The sequence below is a fragment of the Populus trichocarpa genome, chromosome 19, assembly GCF_000002775.5.
Source record: "Populus trichocarpa isolate Nisqually-1 chromosome 19, P.trichocarpa_v4.1, whole genome shotgun sequence".
In the NCBI taxonomy this organism is placed as follows: domain Eukaryota; kingdom Viridiplantae; phylum Streptophyta; class Magnoliopsida; order Malpighiales; family Salicaceae; genus Populus; species Populus trichocarpa.
This window is the reverse complement of record NC_037303.2, coordinates 4134123-4154981: the sequence shown is the minus strand read 5'-3', so window position 1 is coordinate 4154981 and position 20859 is coordinate 4134123. Positions and strand designations below refer to the sequence as shown.

Below are 20859 nucleotides of genomic sequence, written 5' to 3'. Positions count from 1 at the left end.
CTGAGCAATCGAGAAAAAGAGAGGCTACAACAGTCATGAAGGAACACAAGCTAAAGCGCTGCTTATTTGCAGCAAACCTGCAGTCGCAAGAAATGCCAGAGTTTATATTTTCTTTGAAAGAGAGGGGGGGTTATCATCTCTTTTTTCTGTCCTCTTGGCAAGAAGGTCTATCACCATGTTGTTTTTGTAACGCTCTAACTGTCATGGGGGGCACTTTTGTTAATCACCATCTCATCCTTGATTCACAGAAATCAGAATACAAGAACTGTATTTTGACAAAAGACTTGGACATTTTCAAAACTTCTACAAGCAATTCTTTACGGGGAAGTTCCTCAATAAAACATAAATGAGTAACTTGCCAGAGTTTACATGAAAATGCTGTTATTTCATAAAAACTATTAGTATTATCATCTCTTCACACTCCAGAAATACAGTAACAGAAAAGGGACAATAGAGGAAGAATCTAAGGTGAATATCCAAGTGCTAGCCTAATCAACAAAGGAAAAAACAGACGATTAGCAATTTTGAATCCATATTTCATTTGCGAGCACTAAATTGGCAAGAACATATGCGAAACTCCTTTGAATATCATTTTACCTGCTGAAGAAATCACTTTGCTTCATCATCAACCTTCTTGCCATGAAAGACCACCATGAGAAAAGGAGCCAAACAAACTTCAAATATTCTCTGGAAAAAGCTGGTCTTCTTTTGCAATCTACAAGAAGCAACGTGAGCTATAAGAACATTCAAATTAATAAATTATCCATACATATTGTATGCAATAAAAAAGACCCATAAACAATAAGTATCAGCTTTTACCTAGAAAAACAAAATCATAAACAGGTAACCATTCTAAGCAAACCTGTAAACCCTGCCGATTTGGGTTATTTACCAGTTCTTCCATGGTAACCAATGACCTTACCATCAAAGCATGGATTGCCAAGAATTTGCATATTTTATTAATCCACAAAGGTACTGATGTCAACACAACAAAATCACATATGATATACTTCAGATTTTATATACAGTATAAATAACAGAACAGTTACAAGCTGCAATAAGGCATGTTCTGCTAGAATGTTCCTGTACAATCTTATTTCCTCTTTCACTATGTAAATAACCGAGACATTATTTTTTCACTCAAATGTGACCACTACTTATTCCATCATATATTGGAAAAAAGTACTGGCATTGTATGGGCAGTAGGAGGATAATGAAATCACTGCCTAGACAGTAAGGACCTTAACAGTATAGAAAATAAAACAGTCAAGGATACAACGGAGGATACAGATGCAGATAACTTGCTGAAGCCTGATGACTTCCTACTGCAAAGTTGTCCGGACAAAAAATGTTAAAAGCAAGAACTTTTATCTAGTGCAGATAAAACATTTTTCAAAACAATAAAAATAACCACAATAGCTTACCTCACATTCTGAAGTGAGAATTTATCAAGGTAATCTGCTTAATTGCCTTTTTGCACTGCACCTGCTAGATCAATCATGAACATCTTCCCTGGCATATGTAATGCTAGTGTAAACATCATCCTCATGCATGTCATAAGATCCTGTAGGATCATATCTATCCTCAAATGCATTTCGTGCCACAGAATTAGAACCATGATTGCCATATGCATTTCTTAGATGCCCATCTCTTACATCTAACTTCCGATCATCCCTTTGCATACCATCTGCAGATTCTAGTCCAGAATTCAACGACTTGTAATCATGATAGGACTTGCTAGAAGACCGTTTCTCATGATCCTTGGATCTAGTCAATTTAGTTTCATCTCGTCCTCTTTGGTGACCACTCCGCTCATGTGATCGGGCATGACTTCTGTGTCTTTCTGGACTTCTGCTGTACTCTCTTCCATGTCTGTCTTGGTTGGCACTTCTCCGATATTCCAGCTTTTCATGGTGACCGTGATTGCTTCGTCCTTGTTGCTCATAATCTTGAGGCAACACATCCTTCGAGGTTTTAGATCTAGAATTGTGGGCGGGGTATGATTCCTTCTGGTAGTGGTTCGAAGTAGTTCTTGTTGCTTCAGAAGAATGGCTATTGACTTTTCTTAGTTCATTCACAGTAACATCAGGGGCAGAAGGAGGATTAGGAGACATCTCTTCCTCTTCAGTTCCCTTCTCAAAGCGGCCTATTCCTCCAGCTAGCTTGATTTCCTCCATGTATCCGTCAATTATATCCCTCATCACCTTTGACAAAGTAATTATAACTAAATAAGAGAGAGACAATGGCCTTTTTATAATGACAACATGAAGGTTAAATGTGAAAGTAATTGTTGTCAAATGGATGGATTTTCCTTTATTGGTTTTCTCAAAATTTGAATATATATGACACTACCACATGCCAAGAAAGATCAGTGATTAGAGATTGGAACTTACAGATCCAATTCATATGATTCCAACTTCCTCTTAATGAAAACTACAATACAATATTCACTTGGCAATAAGGCAAACTATCACTTTAGGAGTCACTTGGAAACTACAGGAAATAGGCCACATGTACAAGCAGTTGATGATTTAGACAATACATAAAAGTAAATAGATTTCAACATGAAAAACCAATGAAGCTAATATTTTTGATAGGTATAATAACAGTACTAGTAGGAGCTTCTTTAGCTTTTGCTCATTAGCTTCCTACCTGTAAAGTTGTTCGTTTCAACTTCTTTCCACGGTATGACATTCTTCGACGTTTATAATCCCTTTCTTCAGCCAATAACTCCTCTCTTGTCTTTGATTTGTTTGATTCCTTGTGCAAAAGAAAAAGATCATTAAACTTATGACCAAAGCAACATTTTATGACAGACAAGCATTGTCAGGAGAGAACATGAGAAAATATTAGCAAGTGAAGGGTCCCATATTAGCAACTACTCGACCAGTTGCCAGTTTTCAAACCGTGGCTCTTCACAATAAATGAAACTCTGAAAGATATCAGGGGATCTAAAGGAAGTAACTAAAATTTTGATAAAATCAACATCCAAATAAAAACCGACCCTCTTTCCTTTATTTTTCTTCAATACCTATTACCATGGACATGACTGTGAATGCTATAATTTCAGACAGTGGAACTCAAACCTCTTCAAATGCATGCCAAGGATGTCCAAAAAATGCATTTTCTAAAATAAAATTTATCTCTAAATCATAGGCAGGTAAAGAACATGTGGCAGCTACCTTCAGTAACTGAATACTACTGCACATCCCTAAAAATTTCAGTAACAAGGAAGACAAAACTTCCACTGCCTATGAAACTTTACAAAATTCCTGAACTATAATGTCATTTGCCTTCTTTGATATCATGTCACCGTGTTTCTAAAATATTTTATATTTTTGGTGGGGCGGGCAGGAGGATTTTATATACATATAAATTCTGTCCAGTATGTCATTTGCCTTCCTGAACTTGCAATTATGTCCAGAAAAGAACAAAAACTAAAAGCTCCAGCAATTAAAACAAAGAAAACCATCTACATGTTTAGTACCTGGTTAGATAATTGCTTTCGAGGAAGGCCATCATGCTCAATAATAGCTTTGTATTGAGGACGTTTACTTCTCTCATCATCAGCTCTTTTTGAGGCAAAAGAATGCTCAGCCATCCTACACAGAAGGCGAGGCAAGTTGAAATCATACTGAACTTGTGAGTGAAACATATTACTTGCAAGCACAATAAGAAAAAGAAGTAAGAATAGCAATGTACCGCTGATATCTTGGTAGTTGTTGAGGAACCCGTAATAGCTTGATTTTTGCTTCTAGTATAGACCTTTCATGCAATGCAGCGACTGCAGCTGCCACTTGGGACACAAAAATTACTCCATCATCACCTTCATCCACTGCTTTTATTATTTTACACTCTCTACTTCCTTTTCGAGGCTCTTCAAGTTTGCTATCCTTTATTTCACTCTCATAAGCATCTAAATCCCTCAGACTTTCTTTCAAACAAGGGTCCAACAGAAACAACACCTCATTAGCAGCGTCTAATAGACACTGCTTCAAAACATGAATGGCAAAACACTTTGCATTCACTTCACCATACAAAACAGAAAGCTGAGATGCAATCCACGTCAAAACTTGAACCAAAATTGGACACTTCAAAGATTTCACATTCATCTCACAACTCACAGAGCTCAAACCTTCCTTTCTAATAGCCTTCAAACAAAGCCTAAAAAGAACACATATATGATCCCTCATATAAACATCAATCACCACACCATATCGTGGAGAATTAGCAATAATCCAACTCCTCAAATCACTCCCTTTAATCAAATCCAACCTCAAAATCGAGCAAAACACACTATCCGAATACACACTCGGATAATCAATCCAACCCTCTATCTCCCTCCTTATTGCCCACAACTCAGATGGCAAAACTCTAAACCCATTTTTATCAAAACCATCTCGCTCGCTCTCCCCACTAACCCCAAAATTCACACATTCAATTAACAGAACACCAGGTAATGTAAAAATTCTTTTTGAGCTATCTAAATCATTCAAGTTAACAGCACCAGGGCAGTCATTGTAAGAGAAATGTGAACTAAACTGATTGTAATAGCTATCTAACGAGAAACAAAGTTCAGTTTCATTAGGGTCTTGTATTGATTGACTAAAGTTTGAATCTTTATGTGGGTCTTGAGGGTTAAGTGTATTGGGGTAGTGAAGATAATCAAAAGGGGAAGATGGGTTTTGAAAGAGAGGAACTGGGCAGTTAAGAGAGTGGAGGAAGAGGGATTCTGGTGGCATAAGGTGGTGACGATTGAAAGGGCAGGGGATAAAGTTGGCATTTTGGGGTTTTGAAAGGGTAATTTGTGGAGAGAGGGAAGTGAGGGTTTGGTGTGTGAGAGAGAGGAGGTTGGTGAGAGTGGAGAGCGTGGTGGAAAGATCAAGAATAGGGGTGGTTGTTGTGGTGGTGGTAGGTGGAGGAACTTGAGGTGGTTTTGATGGCGGTTGTGAGGGGAGGAAGGGGTGGAGTAGGAAGTTAGGGTTAGGATTAGAGTTTTGGGAGGGATATGGGAAGGGAAGGTGATTAGGGTGTGGAGTATAAGGGTTCATTGAGAAAGAGAGAGATCGAAAAGCTCAGCAGCAGCTCAAAAAATAGATAGTTTGAATTCTTTATGTGCCTTCTTCCGCTTCTTCAGAAGACCAGCCGGTGGTGGTGGTGGTGGTGGTGGTTGTGGCGGCGGCGGCAGTGGAGTTGGATGGTTTATTATTAAAATTAAATTACTTTTTACAAATTTGGGGTAGCGTGTTTGGCGTGGTTTGTATTAGATAATGCCATGTCAATTCTTAACCTGTTTTTATTACGTGGAATTATCTCCCTCCTTGGTCACTCGTTTACGTGAGTTGCTCGTGGGGAGGGGCAGTTTTCAGGTTGCATTAAAAATTGTTTTTAAAAAATTTAATTTTTTTTATTTTAATATGTTAATATTAAAAATAATTTTTAAAAAATTAAAAATATTATTTTAAAATATTTCTGAGCAAAATTTTTATTTTAAAAAATAACAGTTGTAACATTTTCAAACTCTAAAACTTAAAAAATTCATAGAAAATTCTTGAGTTTATAATCATTTGATTCGCAGATTTTTAAAGAAAATTCATCATTTAAAAAATTAAATTTTAAAATCTTGATAGATTACTTATAAAAAATTATTTGCATCAGTCTTAAAAAAAAATTTAATCCTTGAAAACAATATTATATCTTTGATAAAAAAATCTTTAGCAAATAAATGTATTATAAAATTTATATTAATTTATATTTTATATCAAGTTATTTTAACTTTTGATTATATAATAGTATCCATGTTAAGTAATTGTTATAATTCAATTTCATATATAAGTAAATAACATTGGTTTGTACTTTGGTGTTAAACTAAACAATTGTCTAATTCAAAAATATCCAACAATCTTAAGACTTAAGATTTCAAAGTGAATAACAAGGTACTAGTGTTTAACTTAAGAAAAAAATATCTAGGATATTGTTAAATAATTAAATTAAAAAGAAAATAAAAGATATTGTGTTTTTACTATATTTAAGATCTATTTATTTCAAATAAAATATTTTTTAGGTTTTCTAGTGTTTGTGTCCTAAAAATAATTTTTTATTTTTGTCTCCCGTGATTTTACATGAAACTTAGTTTATTTGCTGAAAAATATTTTCAGCTCGTGAAGTTCTGTAAAATATTTTATGAATAGTATTCTATTTACAATATCATCTAACTATTTTAACTATCACTTTTGTTCCTCCACTACCACCACTCTCTCCACCAACGCCTCTCTCACCATCGCTTCCATCTCACCACCAACTTTTTCTTTATCACAATCACGACCACCTCCTTCACAACCACCACCACCACTATTGAAAATATTTACATGTAAAATATTTCACGTAAAATTATTTTTCAAGCCAAATATTATAAAAAATTTGCATGTTATATATTTTATTAGAAAATATTTTAAGCAAAACAAATAGATACTAAATCTTTAATGCTATCCACGGTATAAAAGCTATTGTTATAAAACATGGAATAATTACAAAAAGTCTCTTATAAATTATAAATTGATTGTGTTTTCACTTTTATTTTAAAAAAATTACACTTTGTATTTTAGATAAAATATTTTTTTAAAAAAATAAATCAAAAAATAAAATTACCCTCATATATAATACATGAGAAACAATAAATCACCCACACTCAATACCCCCCCCCCCCTTTTAAATTCACAATTTCTCTCTTCTAAATCATAAAATTCTGAACGCAAAACACTAGAAATTATTTAATCGATTTGGGTTATGTGCATATCTTGTATGGAATTCTTCCCTTGTCGCATTTAGAACTCAACAAAGTATATGACTCTCTTGTCTAGAACTCAACAACATTCACAAGGTGTATTACACTTGTTTTCTTTAATCGAGATTTTTTCATTACAATATCATGTTTTTTAATCTCAATTGAATAAAAAATGCGAGATAGTTGTTTGCTATTGAAAAAAGAGTCCTGAAACTGGAACCTTATAAAATTCAAATGTTGGTCGTTCAATAGAGTAAAATTCAAACTCCCATACACTAATTAACCATTGTTTATCCTAATTAGGCATGTAATTAAATATCATGAAAAACCCCTAATTTGAGAATCAGAGTTACTATTCATAGAATCCTAATTTTAAAATAACGTTGTTAATAGGATAATTGAAAGCTTCAATAAACTTTATTTAACCATTTTATTGGGTAAAAAGAAATCTTGATTTTTTAGATTATTGCTAATTGTTCATAGTGTTATGAATTCTAAAAATGTGCTTGTATAGTGTAATTGTGCATGTTTATTTGGTTTCATTTTGTTTTAATATGTGTATAATATGTGTTAGGTTGTAATATGCTTTTGGTATGTTAGCATAGGTCTGGTATGCTTATGGTTTTCTTATAATAAAGTAAACATAAACAATATGAATGGAAGAAAACAAATGCAATAGATATTTTCTTTTTTTTTCTTTTTCTTTATTCAATTTTAGAAATAGGGTGCAATCCTTGTAATCGATGAAAACAGACAAATTAATATTGAGCTCGAAAACCTCACTTATAGATGAAAACAAATAATTAATTTTGCACGTGAAATGTATCAAAATGATATTTTTTCATTTTTTAAAAATTATTTTTGAGATCAGCACGTCAAAACAATCCAAAATATACAAAAAAAATTAATTTTTTGCAAAAAAAAATTAAATTTTTTTAAAAACGCAGTTTACATCGCGTTCCGATACGGAAAATTTATACTCATGAAAATAAAGGCACCAAAGTTTGCCTTCTGATCTTGTCACATCATATTATACCCATCATCCAATGTGGGGCAATATGTTGATATAGCCGTATCAGAGGATCATGATCTTTGCTGAATAATGAACTCGCTGTACGAACTGGTCACTTTGATTCATAACCAAATAAATTCAATAAAAGTCAAATATTGCTCATAATGTGATGTTCAATTTGATTTGTTATGCTTATGGTTTGTTATCAACTATATAGTCTGCCAATATTTAAGTATTCTATTTTAATCATCCCAATGTAAACCATGTAAGTTACAAAATGCCACATATAGTTGCTCATCATGACAATTTTACTTATATTGAAAGAAATTCTATAATTGATTATGTCTTTCATAGATTTATTATTTATATGCAAACAAGACTTGAAGGGATTTCAAATTACAAACGACAAAGGAAAAATAATTACTGATGATGCCTCAATATTACATTATTTAATGTGTATGAAGGTGTTAATGAGATTCATCAATATGTTGATGCTAATTTTGTTGGTGCTCCTCTAACAATGAAAATGCTTTTTTATTAATCAATCAAGAATGATGTTCATAATAGGCAATTTTGCATCATATCTGACAAGCAGGAGGTATACCTAATTGTGTTTAATGTTTTGTGAAACCTTTATCATCTGTTTTATATATCGTTATTCTTTAACTTTTAATTATATTTATTTTTTGATTTCCTAAGTCTCCTAAAAGTTGTTTTAAAGATATTTTCTAAGACAACACATATACATTGTTTAAGGCATGTTTATGCCAACATGAAGAATAAGGGATATCGTGGATTGGAAATGAAGATTGGATTTTAGGATGCCACAAAAACTTATATGAATCTTCATTATAACAATTATTTGAAAGATATTGGAGATGTGGACCAAGTATCTCTTAATTTGTTGAAAAAATTCAACCTAAGACATGGGTAAGATATTTGTTTGATGCTGAGGTTGAGAATGTAACTAATAATTTGACTGAGTCATTTAATAGTTGGGTTGAGAAGTATAAGAATTTGCCAATTGTTATCTTACTAGAGAAGACTCAATTGAAACTAATATCTAGATTCCATGATAGATTTGCTCATAATGTAAGTTAGGAAACAAATACCACACAATACATTAGAAAATTACAAGATAAGTATGTTGAGAAGCCTAGAAATTTAAGAATGATACCATCAAGTTCAAATGATTATCAAGCCCTCAAGAGCCGATCCATATTATGTGTTGATTTCGAGAAAAACACAATTTTCATGCAAGGAATGAATGATGATTGGAATTCCATGTAGGTATGTAGTTCCTTGTATGCATAATAAGATAATTGACATAAAATATTTATATAGTGGAGAAACTTTTAGAAAAACATATATGGAGGTTGTTCGCCCATTACCATAAGCTGATATAGATCTTAAAGAAAGTGATTTCATTGTTTTATCTCCAAACCTTAAAAGGAGTGTTAGGAGACTGAGAAAAAATAGACGAAGGGAACCAAAAGAAGATCAACATTCTAATGTAAGAAGAAAAGGCAACCACGCTTGGGTTCAATATTTGTAAGCAATATGACCACAATTCAGAGGTCTGCTAAAGAGATAATAGTGAACAAATTAGATGATTGAATGATGATTAGAGAGCTGAAAGTAGTAATTCCAAAAAGAAAAGAGCTAAGGCTGCTGTGAAATCTAGTGGAAGAGAAATTGCTAGAGTGAGAATAGGGGTTGCTAGAGGTGGAAAAAGGCCTAACAAAGGTGGAAGATTGGCTGACAGAGGTTCAAGAGGTGATAAAAGGAGGACTGGTTCATCCTCCACACACACATGAACATATGTTGGTCCTTCGCAATATTCAAGCTAGTCCAATTAGTTTATAAATTATGCAATTATTAAACAATGATTTTTTTTAAATTGTAGATTGGTACTGACATTTTCCCTTCTTAACAGTCTACCCAAATACCATGCATTGAGATCAATATGGCCATGAAATCACATGTGTTTGTTTTATGTGCTTGTTTTTTTATTTTTAAAGCAACAAGAGCTTGAATATCATGGATCAATGTGGATGTAATGACATGTTTAAATTTTGGATATTTATTGCCTTGATGTGCATGCTTTTTCTATATAATATATTAATGTTTCTTGCATTTTGTTAAAAAGAAAATACATATGTTTTATTTGTTGAACATGAGAAAGATCATAGTTAGGAACAATAACACTACACATACTAAAATACCTATCAACAACAACTCAATATATACTTGTAAAGGTGGCATCTATATTGTGATTTTTTATCCAAATTGTTCCTACTTCATCTTTTATTTTCTTCAATTCATCTAGTATTCATGAAACATCATTAAAAACCTCATTCTTCTATCATAGTTAATTCATTCGCATTTATAGGTTTACACCAAATGGTTATGGAAGAGGAAACAATTTTGTTATAAACATGTTTTGATTGCATTTTTGTAATTAAATTGAATGTAGGTAACAATATTTTTTTTAATTTATAGGAACGGTAAAATGGATGGCAATTTCATTATTTTGAGGATTTAGGGGTTCTTTAGTCATTAAATTGAATATAATGAAAAACTTGTAAAAATTCATACATCTTTTAATTTTTTTTTTTGCTAGCGAGGTTGAGGATGTAAACTTCTATTTAACATATAAAACCTATGATGTAAAGTGTAATATCTCTAAATACAACAAGTAAGTGAAAACATGATCAAACTATAAAAGATTTTTTTTGTAATTATCCCTAAAAGTATAATTTGTCCCTTCATTTTTTTTTTAGTTTTTTGTAGTTTTAGATATTTATATTTTGGTTCTAAATTGTATTTTTATTATTTTTCAATTCTTGAATATTAAGATAGGAAAAAAACTAGCTACAAATGGTATTTCTTTACTCATGCTAGCAATCACAATTCATAAATAATTTTTTTTTATTCAGTTTGTTTTTTAGTTTTTAGATTCATCAGTGAGTGTTTTAGGGTTTTTAATGGAGTTTTTAAGTATTTTAATAAGATACTTTTAGATAAAAATAAGTTGAAATTTAAGGTTTTTCGAGACCGAATATCCCAAAAACTCAATTTTTTAACCATCTCCGATTACTAAAATTTATTATAGCAGACAATACATTATTTACCTAGACAGACAATATATTATTTGTTTATTAAAAATGCTTGTCAATGTTTTCGAGCTTAGTAGTGTAGGCCATACCTATATTGTCTTTCTTCGCTCTCATCTTCTAGTTTTTTTTTTATATAAAATCTTTATATATTAAAATAAAATCTTCTTTAAACAAATACTTTTGCTCATGTTTCAAAAATTATTCAATAATGATATTTATAAATGAGTTTAGAAATTTTTATGGTTATATTTATAATGTTTTTGATAATTATATATGAAACTAATATCCATAATATTGTAAAACATACACATAAATATTCAATAAAAATATATTTTATTATCAATTTTTTTTTATATTGAATTAATTATTATTTTATTGATTTGCATAAAAAAAATTTCTTTGTTGAAAATCGACTTACATATCATTATAAATTTTTATATGAAAAACCAGGCTTTTGATAAAAAAAATTTCCACAAAAATAAAAATAAATAAAGGAGTAACAAAAATGAAATTTTATCTAAAGAAATATATTTTTCCTTATAAATTTTAAAAAAATTAAATTCTTATCTATTTTTAGTTTAATTTATTTAAATTCTTATTCAAAACATAATGTTATTGATAAAAAAATCATGAAATTATAAAATAAAATAAATAAATGCATAAATAAGAAGAGATAATTTGATCTTTGTAAATATATTTTTTACTCTAAAATTTAAATCATTACTTTTTGTCTAGTATTTCTACAAAACTAAATAAAAATTAATTTTCAAAATGACCTCGTTATATATATCGTGCAAAAAAGAAACTTTATTTTATAGATTAAATAAATGTTTCAATTTTTTTATAACAATAAAAATAATAATAATAGTATTCTAACATATTTCTTAAATGCAATCAAATTATTAAAAATAATATATTTATCCAAAAAATATTTCAACCCCAACTACTCGGCATTCAAATATTCCAATCCATATTTCCTATTTCATTCCAACTTTTAAAAACATTGGGGGGACTGTTTAGAAAATTATTTCTTATTTCTATTTGTAACTTTGTATTTATATTATAAAAGGGAATCTTTCATGAAAATTTGAATGCAATTCTACTGATATGTAGCCATTAGTTTATCTTGACTCTTCGAGGAAAAAATAAAAATTCTTGAAAGTCAACTCCATATAAATATATAGTTTTTAAACATTGAAAGTAATAATATCTTTGAATTAGTTTTATACGTTGAGACTAAGTCCCTGCTTGAATTTATTTTTTAAAATATTTTCTTGCAATCTTTTTTAAAATTCAAATCTTGGATATATAATAATACGCGGACCACCTTCACATACCAATTAGCACAATTTTCCAAGAGAAAAATATAAATTTCAAATGTCCATGTGGGTTTATTTATTTATTTTTAGTAGGAAGAAGAGAACTTATATATATATAGCTAGTTGACCAAATAATGAAATAATTAGAAGAAAACATGTCAGATAACTTGTAAGAAATGGGAAAATTATATATATATAGCTAGTTGACCAAATAATGAAATAATTAGAAGAAAACATGTCAGATAACTTGTAAGAAATGGGAAAATGACCAAATAATGTAAGCATGGAAATATATAACAAAGATAATAAAAGTGTGTAGTTGCTGAAGAATGGTTCATCATTTGAGACAAAATAAAATGATAAAAACGGAGAAGAAGATAACCATTGCAGACTTGGGTTCCTTGTAGAGATAGAGAATAACGCAGACTACTTCAATGAACGATTCACCATTAATATACTTGTTTCCCATTAAATATTTTGTCATTATCACCTACCAACTCTCATATTTTCACCGATTTCTTTAATGCAGTTGTGTGGCGAGGCATTATCAGCGCCCATTCCTGGTTAACTTACGAGTATTATGTTGAAGAAAATATTGGCACAGGATGGATATTCTCAAATGTATTTGAATCTTTTCTGCTTAGCTAACGAAGTGTTTCGTCAATGGCTTTCGTTACAGATATGAATAATAAAGCAAACATTGATGACTTGGGCCAAGTCGTCGTCAGCCTCAACTAGAGCTAACATAACATAGACTATTTCAATGACTCCAGTCTATAAATAGGCTTGCATCGATCCATGCAAGATATCTCACCCCTCACCAAAGAAGAGAAAAATCAGTGTAGGATCTAATGAAAGGATTCAAGTTCGTAATGGATAATTATTTTCTTTGAGTCCTTCCATTAGATTCCGCAATGATTTTTGATAGTATCTCCTTCTATGCATCAGTTTTGGTTCTCAATCTCTGGTGATTTTTTATATCTGTGTCTTGCAGATTTGTCTTTTATTTTATTTCGCTTTTATTAGACGTTGTTATGCTTTCTGCTTCTCAGAAAGAAAAAGTAGTTTCTTTTCTTAGAATTTAGAAGGAATAACGCTAAGCATTGGACTACACTCCCTTTTTCTTAAATGATCTCCTCTTTACTGGGGTGAGTCTGATTTAAACTCAATTTATTTCTTGTTCACACAATTTACAGAAGAAAGCATAGAAAGTTAAACTTTGAGGGCCATGAAGAGCGCATGCCATCCAGAAATAGAAAATACAGGGAAAAAAAGGAGGAAAGAACTAAGGCCAAGCGACTAAATCTGTGATGCTGCATGACTCCATGAGATAGCTTTGCTCGTTGAGCAATCAGCCACATGATCGGCTCATCTCAAAACGAGCACAAACTTCATATCAGCAGAACAAGCACTAAGATTGAGCTGCAGTTAGCATTAAACCCGTTAGGAACTAGTTCCACTCTCTAAATTTTTCCTAGTCTGTTTATTCTATTTTTATTTTATTTTCTGTTAAATGAAAGTCAGACCAAGTGATTTGACAGTACCGGGTGGAAGAGCTGTCGCTCAACAGATAAAAGTTGCTCTAGGAAGAACAGATTGATCTTCCCTTCGGCACAGCGACATGGGAACGTAAAACGAAAAGAGAGGGATTGGCTCTCGCTTTCGGCATAGCAGGCCCTTGGCGGAGTCCCATAATGAAAGCTCGAACCTGAGATACAAGCTTGTATATATCAGTAGGCACTCTCCTAATTGTTGTCCCACCATAATTGCTTCTGAAGAATCCAATGGAGACCAAGCTTGTAATTAATGAAAACAGACAAATTAATATTGGTTTTCACTTATAGATGAAAACAAAAAATTAATTTTGCACGTGTGGTTGCTGTTGCTTTTCAAATAACTTTTTGTGCTGAAATATATCAAAATGATGTTTTTTTATTTTTAAAAAATTATTTTTGAGATCAGCACGTCAAAACAATCTAAAATATACAAAAAAATTAATTTTTTACAAAAAAAAAATTAAAATTTTTTAAGAATGCAGTTTACATCACGTTCCCATACAAAAAATTTATACTCATGAAAATAAAGGCACCAAAGTTTGCCTTCTGATCTTGTCACATCATATTATACCCATCATTCAATGTGGGGCAATATGTTGATATAGCCGTATCAGAGGATCATGATCTTTGCTGAATAATGAACTCACTCTACGAACTGGTCACTTTGATTCATAACCAAATAAATTTAATATTTATTTTTTGATTTCCTAAGTCTCCTAAAAGTTGTTTTAAAGATATTTTCTAAGGCAACACATATACATTGTTTAAGGCATGTTTATGCCAACATGAAGAATAAGGAATATCGTGGATTGGAAATGAAGATTGGATTTTAGAGTGCCACGAAAACTTACATGAATCTTCATTATAGCAACTATTTGAAAGATATTGGAGATGTGGACCAAATATCTCTTAATTTGATGAAAAAAATTCAACCTAAGACATGGGTAAGATATTGTGTGGTATTTGTTTCCTAACCTAGAGAAGACTCAATTGAAACTAATATCTAGATTCCATGATAGATTTGCTCATAATGTAAGTTAGGAAACAAATACCACACAATACATTAGAAAATTACAAGATAAGTATGTTGAGAAGCCTAGAAATTTAAGAATGATACCATCAAGTTCAAATGATTATCAAGCCCTCAAGAGCCGATTCATATTATGTGTTGATTTCGAGAAAAACACAATTTTCATGCAGGGAATGAATGATGATTGGAATTCCATGCAGGTATGTAGTTCCTTGTATGCATAATAAGATAATTGACATAAAATATTTATATAGTGGAGAAACTTTTAGAAAAACATACATGGAGGTTGTTCACCCATTACCATAAGCTGATATAGATCTTAAAGAAAGTGAATTCATTTTTTTACCTCCAAACCTTAAAAGGAGTGTTAAGAGACTAAGAAAAAATAGATGAAGGGAACCAAGAGAAGATCAACATTCTAATGTAAGAAGAAAAGGCAACCACGCTTGGGTTCAATATTTGTAAGCAATACGACCACAATTCAGAGGTCTGCTAAAGAGATAATAGTGAACAAATTAGATGATTGAATGATGATTAGAGAGCTGAAAGTAGTAATTCCAAAATGAAAAGAGCTAAGGCTGCTGTGAAATCTAGTGGAAGAGAAATTGCTAGAGTGCGAAGAGGGGTTGCTAGAGGTGGAAAAGGGCCTAACAAAGGTGGAAGATTGGCTGACAGAGGTTCAAGAGGTGATAAAAGTAGGACTGGTTCATCCTCCACACGCACACACGAACATATGTTGGTTCTTCACAATATTCAAGCTAGTCCAATTAGTTTATAAATTATGCAATTATTAAACAATGATGTTTTTAAAATTGTAGATTGGTGCTGACATTTTCCCTTCTTAATTAACAATCTACCCAAATACCATGCATTGAGATCAATATGGCCATGAAAACACATGTGTTTGTTTTATGTGCTCGTTTTTTATTTTTATTTTTAAAGCAACAAGAGCTTGAATATCATGGATCAATATGGATGTGATGACATGTTTAAATTTTAGATATTTATTGCCTTGATGTGCATGCTTTTTCTATATAATAGATTAATGTTTCTTGCATTTTGTTAAAAAGAAAATACATATGTTTCATTTGTTGAACACGAGAAAGATCATAGTTAGGAATAATAACACTACACATACTAAAATACCTATTAACAACAACTCAATACTCGTAAAGGTGGCATCTATATTGTGATTTTTTATCCAAATTGTTCCTACTTCATCTTTTATTTTCTTCAATTCATGAAACATCATTAAAAACCTCATTCTTCTATCATAGTTAATTCATTCGCATTTATAGGTTTACACCAAATGGTTATGGAAAAGGAAGCAATCTTGTTATAAACATGTTTTGATTGCATTTTTGTAATTAAATTAAATGTAGGTAACAATATGTTTTTTAATTTATAGCAATGGTAAAATGGATGACAATTTCATTATTGAGGCTTTAAAGGTTCTTTAGTTATTAAATTGAATATAATGAAAAACTTGTAAAAATTCATACATCTTTTAAACTTATTTTTGCTAGCAAGGTTGAGCATGTAAACTTCTATTAAATATATAAAACTTATGATGTAAAGTGTAATATCTCCAAATACAACAAGTAAGTGAAAACATGATTAAACTATAAAAGATTTTTTTTTTGTAATTATTCCTAAAAGTATAATTTGTCCCTTCATTTTTTTTTTAGTTTTAGATATTTATATTTTGGTTCTAAATTTTATTTTTATTATTTTTCAATTCTTGAATAGTAGAGAGGAAAGAAAACTAGCTACAAATGGTATTCATTTAATGGTTTTGATCTTTACTCATGCTAGAAATCACAATTCATAAATAATTTTTTTTCTTCAGTTTTTTTTTTAGTTTTTAGATTCATTAGTGAGTGTTTTAGGGTTTTTAATGGAGTTTTTAAGTATTTTAATAAGATACTTTTAGATAAAAATAAGTTGAAATTTAAGGTTTTTCGGGTCCAAATATCCCAAAAATTCAATTTTTTAACCATCTCTGATGACTAAAATTTGTTATAGCAGACAATACATTATTTACCTAGACAAATAATATATTATTTGTTTATTAAAAATGCTTGTCAATGTTTTCGAGCTTAGTAGTGTAGGCCATACCTATATGGCCTCTCTTCGCTCTTATCTTTTATTTTATTTTATATATAAAATCTTTATATCTTAAAATTCAATATTCTTTAAACAAGCACTTTTGCTCATGTTTCAAAAATTATTCAATAATGATATTTATAAATGAGTTTAAATTTTTTTATGATTATATTTATAATTTTTTTGATAATTATTTATGAAATTAATATCCAAAACATACACATAAATATTCAATAAAAATATATTTTACTATCAATTTTTTTTATATTGAATTAATTATTATTTTATTGATTTGCATAAAATTTTATTTCTTTGTTGAAAATCGACTTACATATATATCATTATAAGTTTTTATATGAAAAACCAGGGTTTTGATAAAAAAACAAATTTCCACAAAAATAAAAATAAATAAATGAGTAACAAAAATGAAATTTTATCTAAAGAAATATATTTTTTCTTATAAATTTTTAAAAATTAAATTCTTATCTATTTTTAGTTTAATTTATTTAAATTTTTATTCAAAACATAATGTTATTGATAAAAAAATCATGAAATTATTAAATAAAATAAAGAAATGCATAAATAAGAAGAGATAATTTGATCTTTGTAAATATATTTTTTACTCTAAAATTTAAATTATTAATTTTTGTCTAGTACTATTTCTTTATTTCTACAAAACTAAATAAAAATTAATTTTTAAAATGACCTCGTTATATCGTGCAAAAAAGAAACTTTATTTTCTAGATTAAATAAATTTTTCAATTTTTGTATAACAATAAAAATAAAAATAATAATAGTACTCTAACATATTTCTTAAATGCAATCAAATTATTAAAAATAATATATTTATCAAAAAAAATTTCAACCCCAACTACTCCGCATTCAAATATTCCAATCCATATTTCCTATTTCATACCAACTTTTAAAAACATTGGGGGACTGTTTAGAAACTGTCGAATTTTTTAAAGAACCAACCATTAGTTTATCTTGACTCTTCGAGGAAAAAATAAAAATTCTTGAAAGTCAACTCCATATAAATATATAGTTTTTAAACATTAAAAGTAATAATATCTTTGAATTAGTTTCTTACATTGAGACTAAGTCCCTGCTTGAATTAGCACAAATTTCCAAGAGAAAAATATAAATTTCAAATGTACATGTGGGTTTATTTATTTATTTTTAGTAGGAAGAAGAGACCTCAATTTATTTAGGTATTAAAATTTAAAATATTTTATTTTTATTCTCATATATAGGTTTAAAATAATTGTTTGCCCGATATATATATATATATAGCTAGTTGACCAAATAATGAAATAATTAGAAGAAAACATGTCAGATAACTTGTAAGAAATGGGAAAATGACCAAATAATGTAAGCATGGAAATATATAACAAAGATAATAAAAGTGTGTAGTTGCTGAAGAATGGTTCATCATTTGAGACAAAATAAAATTACGGCTAAGCAAAAAAAAAAATTTAAAAAACTGATTAAACTAAAAAAATTAAAAAAAAATAATTGAAAATACCGAACCGTGAAAAAAAACCGATTAAACTGATTAGAATTTTTAAAAAACCGACCAGTTCGGTTTCATAAGCCCGAAACCGAAAAAACCGAACCGAACCCAAACTGAAAAAACCGAGCCAAACCGAAAAAATCAAGCCAAACCGGAAAAAACCAAACTGTACCGAACCGGAACCGGTCGGTTTGAACCGGTTTTTGTTCTAAAATAACTGAACCAAACCGAACCCGGTCGGTTTGAACCGGTTTCGGTTTTTTTTAAAAAACTGGTTTGATTATTTTTTGATAAAAACCAAACCGAACCGAAAGTGATTACCCCGAATAAAATGATAAAACGGAGAAGAAGATAACCATTGTACTCTTGGGTTCCTTGTAGAGATAGAGAATAACGCAGACTACTTCAATGAACGATTCACCATTAATATACTTGTTTCCCATTAAATATTTTGTCATTATCACCTACCAACTCTCATATTTTCACCGATTTCTTTAATGCAGTTGTGTGGCGAGGCATTATCAGCGCCCATTCCTGGTTAACTTACGAGTATTATGTTGAAGAAAATATTGGCACAGGATGGATATTCTCAAATGTTTTGAATCTTTTCTGCTTAGCTAACGAAGTGTTTCGTCAATGGCTTTCGTTACAGATATGAATAATAAAGCAAACATTGAAGACTTGGGCAAAGTCATCGTCGGCCTCAACTAGAGCTAACATCCAGTCTATAAATAGCTTTGCATCGATCCATGCAAGATATCTCACCCCTCAACAAAGAAAAGAAAAATCAGTGCAGGATCTAGTGAAAGGACTCAAGCTCGTGATAGATAATTATTTTCTTTGAGTCCTTCCATTAGATCCCGCAATGATTTTTGATACTACCTCCTTCTATGCATCAGTTTTGGTTCTCAATCTCTGGTGATTTTTTATATCTGTGTTTTGCAGATTTATCCTTTATTTCATTTCGCTTTTATTAGACGTTGTTATGCTTTCTGCTTCTCAAAAAGAAAAAAGAAATTTCTTTTCTTAGAATTCAGAAGGAATAACGTTAAGCATTGGACTACACTCCCTTTTTCTTAAATGATCTCCTCTTTACTGGGGTGAGTCTGATTTAAACTCATTTTATTTCTTGTTCACACAATTTACAGAAGAAAGCATAGAAAGTTAAACTTTGAGGGCCATGAAGAGCGCATGCCATCCAGAAATAGAAAATACAGGGAAAAAAAGGAGGAAAGAACTAAGGCCAAGCGACTAAATCTGTGATGCTACATGACTCCATGAGATAGCTTTGCTCGTTGAGCAATCAGCCACATGATTGGCTCATCTCAAAACGAGCACAAACTTCATATCAGCAGAACAAGCACTAAGATTGAGCTGCAGTTAGCATTAACTTCAAGAGAACCCGGTAGGAACTAGTTCCACTCTCTAAATTTTTCCTAGTCTGTTTATTCTATTTTTATTTTATTTTCTGTTAAATGAAAGTCAGACCAAGTGATTTTACAGTGCCGGGTGGAAGAGCTGTCGCTCAACAGATAAAAGTTGCTCTAGGAAGAACAGATTGATCTTCCCTTCGGCACAGCGACATGGGAACGTAAAACGAAAAGAGAGGGATTGGCTCTCGCTTTCGGCATAGCAGGCCCTTGGCGGAGTCCCATAATGAAAGCTCGAACCTGAGATACAAGCTTGTATATATCAGTAGGCACTCTCCTAATTGTTGTCCCACCATAATTGCTTCTGAAGATTGTTAATAACATTCTTATCCTGTCAACGTTGTTCAAATTCCAGGACTCAACAGTACTCTTGGCATATCTTTGGCTCGCATCGATTATGCACTATATGGTGGCCTAAACCCACTCCACACTCACCCACATGCCACGGAAATCCTTTTCGTCCTGGAAGGAAGTCTTTATGTTGGTTTTGTCACATCCAACCCGGAGAATCACCTGATCACGAAAGTCTTAAACCCTGGAGATGTTTTTGTTTTCCCAGTTGGACTCATTCACTTCCAATTCAATGTGGGAAAAACCAAAGCAGTTGCGTTTGCCGGTTTAAGCAGTTAAAATCTTGGTGTAATTACCATTGCAAACGCATGCAGTCTTTGGATCACAACAGCCAATTAATCCTGATGTTCTCACCAAGGCCTTCCAAGTGGACAAGAGTGTTGTGAACTATCTTCAAAAGCAATTCTTGTTGAAAATAAAGTTAAACTAAGATTTCTTGCATTCAGAGCCATCCGGACTTCCAGGTTTAGTCGGCGTAATTAATTTCCTAGTTAGAATAAATTTCTTATTCAGTTCAATTTCTTATTTTTCTAGGAATTTAAACCTATAAATAGACTTGTAATTAGAGTTATAAAAAACCAGAGGATAGCAGAGACAAATTCAGAGAAATTTTTTTAATAAAGTATACCTTCATTTCAA

At 30.9% G+C, this 20859-nt stretch overlaps 1 protein-coding gene and 1 long non-coding RNA gene across 4 annotated transcripts; one reads left to right on the top strand and one right to left on the bottom strand.

Annotated features, from left to right (window-relative positions):
- Positions 1-364: 364 nt before the first annotated feature.
- On the bottom strand, positions 365-5256 carry LOC18108217 (U11/U12 small nuclear ribonucleoprotein 48 kDa protein). Of its 2 annotated transcripts, none has more exons than XM_024591532.2 (6): positions 3703-5256; positions 3488-3602; positions 2653-2760; positions 1425-2204; positions 598-1325; positions 365-488 (listed from the first exon to the last, which is right to left on the bottom strand). In XM_024591532.2, the coding sequence occupies exons 1-4, from the start codon at positions 5049-5051 to the stop codon at positions 1494-1496; spliced, it is 2283 nt and encodes a 760-aa protein (XP_024447300.1). In that variant the 5' UTR covers positions 5052-5256; the 3' UTR covers positions 365-488; positions 598-1325; positions 1425-1493. The 2 variants fall into 2 exon arrangements, with proteins under 2 accessions (XP_024447300.1, XP_024447302.1); XM_024591534.2 differs by having other exon boundaries at positions 598-715.
- Positions 5257-13047: 7791 nt separating this feature from the next.
- LOC112325613 (uncharacterized) lies at positions 13048-20859 on the top strand. 2 transcript variants are annotated; one of them, XR_008058172.1, is made up of 2 exons: positions 13048-13201; positions 19588-20859. It is a non-coding gene; the product is annotated as an uncharacterized LOC112325613 (long non-coding RNA). The 2 variants fall into 2 exon arrangements; XR_008058171.1 differs by lacking the exon at positions 13048-13201 and adding an exon at positions 18986-19357.

Coding starts and splice junctions, on each gene's coding strand:
- LOC18108217 (XM_024591532.2), bottom strand. CDS start 5,051: ATGAACCCTTATACTCCACACCCTAATCACCTTCCCTTCCCATATCCC. Junction 3,603..3,702: donor CAACTACCAAGATATCAGCG/GTACATTGCTAT, acceptor CCTTCTGTGTAG/GATGGCTGAGCATTCTTTTG. Junction 2,761..3,487: donor GAAAGCAATTATCTAACCAG/GTACTAAACATG, acceptor CTTTTGCACAAG/GAATCAAACAAATCAAAGAC.